The sequence below is a fragment of the Osmerus eperlanus genome, chromosome 13 (assembly GCF_963692335.1).
Source record: "Osmerus eperlanus chromosome 13, fOsmEpe2.1, whole genome shotgun sequence".
NCBI lineage: Eukaryota > Metazoa > Chordata > Actinopteri > Osmeriformes > Osmeridae > Osmerus > Osmerus eperlanus.
In genome coordinates, this window is record NC_085030.1 from 17067719 (window position 1) to 17072679 (window position 4961).

The 4961-nt window shown below is 41.9% G+C and overlaps 1 protein-coding gene across 1 annotated transcript; it reads left to right on the forward strand.

The window, feature by feature from the left end:
- The first annotated feature begins 341 nt into the window (after positions 1-341).
- Positions 342-3248, forward strand: phox2bb (paired like homeobox 2Bb). The gene is made up of 3 exons (XM_062476418.1): positions 342-764; positions 1408-1595; positions 1903-3248. The coding sequence occupies exons 1-3, from the start codon at positions 524-526 to the stop codon at positions 2329-2331; spliced, it is 858 nt and encodes a 285-aa protein (XP_062332402.1). The 5' UTR covers positions 342-523; the 3' UTR covers positions 2332-3248.
- Positions 3249-4961: the final 1713 nt, after the last annotated feature.

Sequence of the window (4961 nt, forward strand, 5' to 3'; positions counted from 1 at the left end):
GAGAGGGGTGGATGGGGAGGAGGGGGGAAGGGGGGCGGGGGGGTTGGGGAGTGGGGGGGCTTGGCGCGTAATGGCGTGGTATTAAATTCTAATTAGAGATGCAGGGGATCAATGATAGGGAGGTTGGACAGCGCGGGCCCCCAGTGCCAGCCCAATAGACTGATGAGTTATTGTCATGTAAAAAAGCGCTAGCAATAAGACCAAACGCTTTGCTATTGTCCAAGCGGAAAGAGCCAAGTTTATTATGAGGACTATATGCTCTAGAGACCTCGGGCTAGGCGTCTCTTAGGGGGCTTTTCATAAAACAGGGCTAGGTTCCTATAAAGGAGGGCAGTTTAGGAGCGGGCGCCGAGCAGAGCACATCTACCCACGGTCTAGTCTCCTTCAAAACAGTCAAAACCAAGCAAGTCATCTCTCCCTAACTCATCTCGGGCGTCCTTATCATTTTTTTAATCAAATTTGAAGTTTCTAATTTTTTTTTGCCTGGGAAGTGCAGCTTTCTAAATCCACTGAGCTTTTTCAAATGTATAAAATGGAGTATTCTTACCTAAATTCCTCTGCCTACGAGTCATGTATGGCCGGGATGGACACGTCGAGTTTGGCATCTGCCTATGCGGACTTCAGCTCGTGTAGTCAAGCCAGTGGGTTTCAGTACAATCCGATCAGGACCACGTTTGGAGCTACCTCCGGGTGTCCGTCGCTCACTCCGGGCTCTTGCAGTCTCGGGACCCTACGGGACCACCAAAGCAGCCCCTACGCCGCAGGTAAGCAGCCGCCAACTTTGCTCTCCGCTCCAGTGTCTCTACCCGGGTATATAGGACGCCTTGATTGCATTTGAAAATGGAAATGTGTTTAGTATTTACCAAACGAAATTTGCTTACACAAATGAAAGAATTTATCACGTTAGAAGCGATTGCAGGCAAGCGGTAATTTGGTTACGGGGTTACACTATCCCAGTCACACCCAAACCGCCAACAAAATTATCTTAAGCTGCCAAAATGATAGGCATAACTTATTTACTTTGCGATGAGACATAAAGCTTCGAAAATAATTAGATAACCAAAGACTAAAGCTCATTATTGACACGGAATTGGAGTTACAGTAGCAACAACCGGGGACCATGGACACATTATGACAAGTTTCCAAACTTGAACCTCAATATCAAAGCAGCAATTAGTTTAACATTACAATTACCACATTATAGGTCATCGTTATCTATTTAGGGATTCTACACAGATAATCTTTGGATCATAGAATAGAATAACAACGAGTTACATTTTACACAAAATCATTCATTTAGATGGACTTTTATTTCAAAACAGCTGAATCACTGGTCATCATATATTTAGCCTACATTACAGATAAGAAAGAGAACAGGGAGTAACTTAAACAACATTTCCTTTGCAGTTCCTTACAAACTCTTCACGGATCACGGTGGACTGAACGAGAAGAGAAAGCAGAGACGCATTCGCACCACTTTCACCAGCGCGCAGCTCAAGGAGCTCGAGCGCGTGTTTGCAGAGACCCACTACCCGGATATTTACACACGAGAGGAGCTCGCACTCAAAATCGATCTGACGGAAGCAAGAGTGCAGGTACTGCGGCTGACGCAACACCTCCTCCCATACAGCTACAATATCACCAAGCATTACACACGATGCTATTTATATTCATTATTATAAAAAAAACACTGTATGGAATATGTTATGAAATGTCTTATTATGGCAGTGATTGCACATAAATATATCAATACAATAAGGTAGTAAATATTAGTGTATGGACAACATCAACTGCTTGCTGACGCTGAAAATTATTAATGACAAGTATCCTTCATTATTAATTATTGCAAGTGACTTAGGAATAACTTAAACTTAAAAATATTGCATTATTTTTTATTTGCAGGTATGGTTCCAAAACCGACGCGCCAAATTTCGCAAGCAAGAGCGCGCGGCTGCCGCTGCTGCAGCAGCTGCCAAGAACGGTTCCGGGAAGAAGTCCGACTCAAGGGACGAGGACAGCAAAGACGCCAAATCTACCGACCCTGACAGCACGGGAGGACCGGGGCCCAACCCCGTCCAGACCTCCAACTGCGGAGGACCGAGTCCAACCGGAGGCCAAGTCAACACCAATGGAAACGGACAGGTGGATCAAGTGAAGACGTCGGTGGGCGGAGGCATGGGGGTAACCGCACAGAGCCAGGGCTGGGCCTCCGCCCCGGGGACCATCACCTCTATCCCAGACTCTTTGGGCGGGCCCTTCGCCAGCGTCCTGTCCTCTTTGCAAAGACAGAACGGAGCCAAAGCCACTTTGGTAAAGACCAGCATGTTTTGAAGCTGAGAGCAAAAACAGACACAAGAAAAAAGGTTTACTCCGGAGACTGAACAGTGTCGAATAGCGGTGTGATGTTGCAAGACAGACGAACACTGACACGCAGTTGTAAAAAAAAAAAAAGATTACACAATTGTATTCGTCTCACGCAGTTTTTTGGGGTTATTGTCCAGTAGTCGATGACCGGCTGGTGCAAATAAACAGAAACCGCTGTGCATTCAAAACTCATCCACGGATAGGGCACTGTTTGGCAAAAGAATACTTCGAACATTAGAAACTGCTTGTTTTGTTTCAGGTTGACATCCTTTTCAGTGTAGGACTGAAGATGTTCAGTACACTCTGTACATTCTCAAACGTCACTCTTGGGTCATCGAATAAGACTTTTGTTGTTTTCGACGCAACTTGCAACTTGTAAGTAGCCTTCATTACGGTTTCAGGGCTTTGTTAAATTGTTTGTGTCAGCTGAACACATTATTTCCTCAAAAAGGCACAAAGTAGGCGACTACAAAGTTCACTGCTGACAGGAATATGTATGTTTCGTGTGTCTTTCTACGGCTGTGTTTTTGTGGCTCAAATTGTATAGTGTTGATACGTATTGTCTTCAATAGTTCACCATAGGGCATACTCCTCTCGACCATGCAGTCTTTTTGATGTTTTACAAAATTCCCGAACGGCCAATTCCTGGAAGGCAAAAGGGATTGGATGCAAACATTGTATTTATTTCATTATAATTTGCATGTGGTCTTATTGTCTGATTTTATAATTATTTCCCCAATTTTGTGAGCATACTGTAACTTGTTTGTCCAGGATTTGAAAATTATTTATATGTAGGTAATGGATGCTTATATTTAAGAAGGAAATATTTCTACATGTGCACATAGTTTTCCAGGTGTACCATTGAAATGGTTGTTGATGATAAAAATAATAATCAAAACAGTTTCTTTGTCATGCTTTCTTGTTTGGGGATACTCGGTGTGACTGAGGACTGAGCTGCAGGTATAAAGCCTCTGGAAAAAAATATTCGGACAAATTACTGGATTTATTATCAAGTAGTCAGTGTTATCATGGCTACTGGATTTCAGAACCTTGGACAGCACCTATAGCCGCGAGCGACGCTAGAGCCATCAGGCCGCGCAACCTCAGGCTTCACCTGAACACAGAATAGTCAGCTACAGTTTACTCTTATTTAATATAGCCTATCATAACAAAAAACAAACGGAAGAAACTGCGTTCGCCGTTATCACAACGAAACACTGACTAGAAACAACAGTAGGCCTAGACTACGCTTTTACAAATGACATGAACACAAACACAAGTCAATGTATTTTATATATTTTATTTATAAACATACATTATGCTATAAAGCCATTGCATTTGAACATCAAATTAATCTATACTCGGATAGTGTTCAGGTGAATATTACAATAAATACAGAACTTAGACGTAAAGTAGGCTATCGTTCCCAAGCTATTCATCCAGCTAAGACAAAATATCGATAATTCTCCAAGATGCCCCGCTGCAGAGTATCAACCGAGATTTAGGCCACTACCTAGATAAATGTATATATAAAAAAACAATCTGAACCGAAGCTTAAAAATACTGTATATCAGATAAAAAGAACTTAGACGAGATGGGACGAGTTATAGGGCCAACACGTTGTGAAGGTTTTAGAATTCCAATAAGAGGCTATATAGATTATATTAGCAAAAATGATTTGGTATAGGCATATACGTGCATTTTAAATATATTATCCACCACAGGTAACGTATATCATTTTATACGATTTGAAAGGTTGGATTTGACTTAAATGTCGTGAATTGCTGGCACAGGTAGTTTGACCCAACTAATGTTACACAGACATTGCTGGTAAGCGTGCCCAGACATTTAGCTATCATTTCACAACGCAACAAGTAGGCTAATAGTTATGATTTTGTCCCACGGATTTTCTATCTGCACATTTACCAAACTTGTTACCGCTGTCAACAGGGCATAAAGATGTCTGTACACTCAATCTATGATAACATAAACATTTGGTTACAACACAATTTAAATTATTAAAACGATGGTTTTCGTTCTGAATATTTCAAACAATATATCAATGTTCTATATTCCATCTGGAAGTTTTTAAGACTCACTGCAAATCACGAAATCATGAGAAAATAATGGAAGGTTTGGTAGGCGATGACGTGTAAAAAATATAAAGGGGTTTAAACAGCAGCACGATGAACGGCGGGCGGGTTAAAGCCTTTCCGCAGTGTCCTCTGCATGCTAGCACAATAAGATAATGATTAAACCCCCGTTCTTGCTCGTCAAACCTGGATTGACACCGACATTTGGTTACCTTCCGAGGCTTAACAGACCATTGCGTGTGCAATCACCTGCTTTCCTAAGGCACGTGTTTCATGACATTTCAAGCTTGAAAATCTTTTAGGAAATCGGAGGAGAAACCGCACGGTTTGATGGCAGCTAACTGCGCACACAAACTCGCTTACAAAACTGACCTCCCTCTTCAAGCGCAACTTGAGTAGGCCTACTGTCCATGCATCAAGTCAGGTTATTGCCCTAAATCAAGTACATATAACTTTTGTAAGCAAATATTTGTTCAGAGGAAATCAATTAATAATAAACGAAAG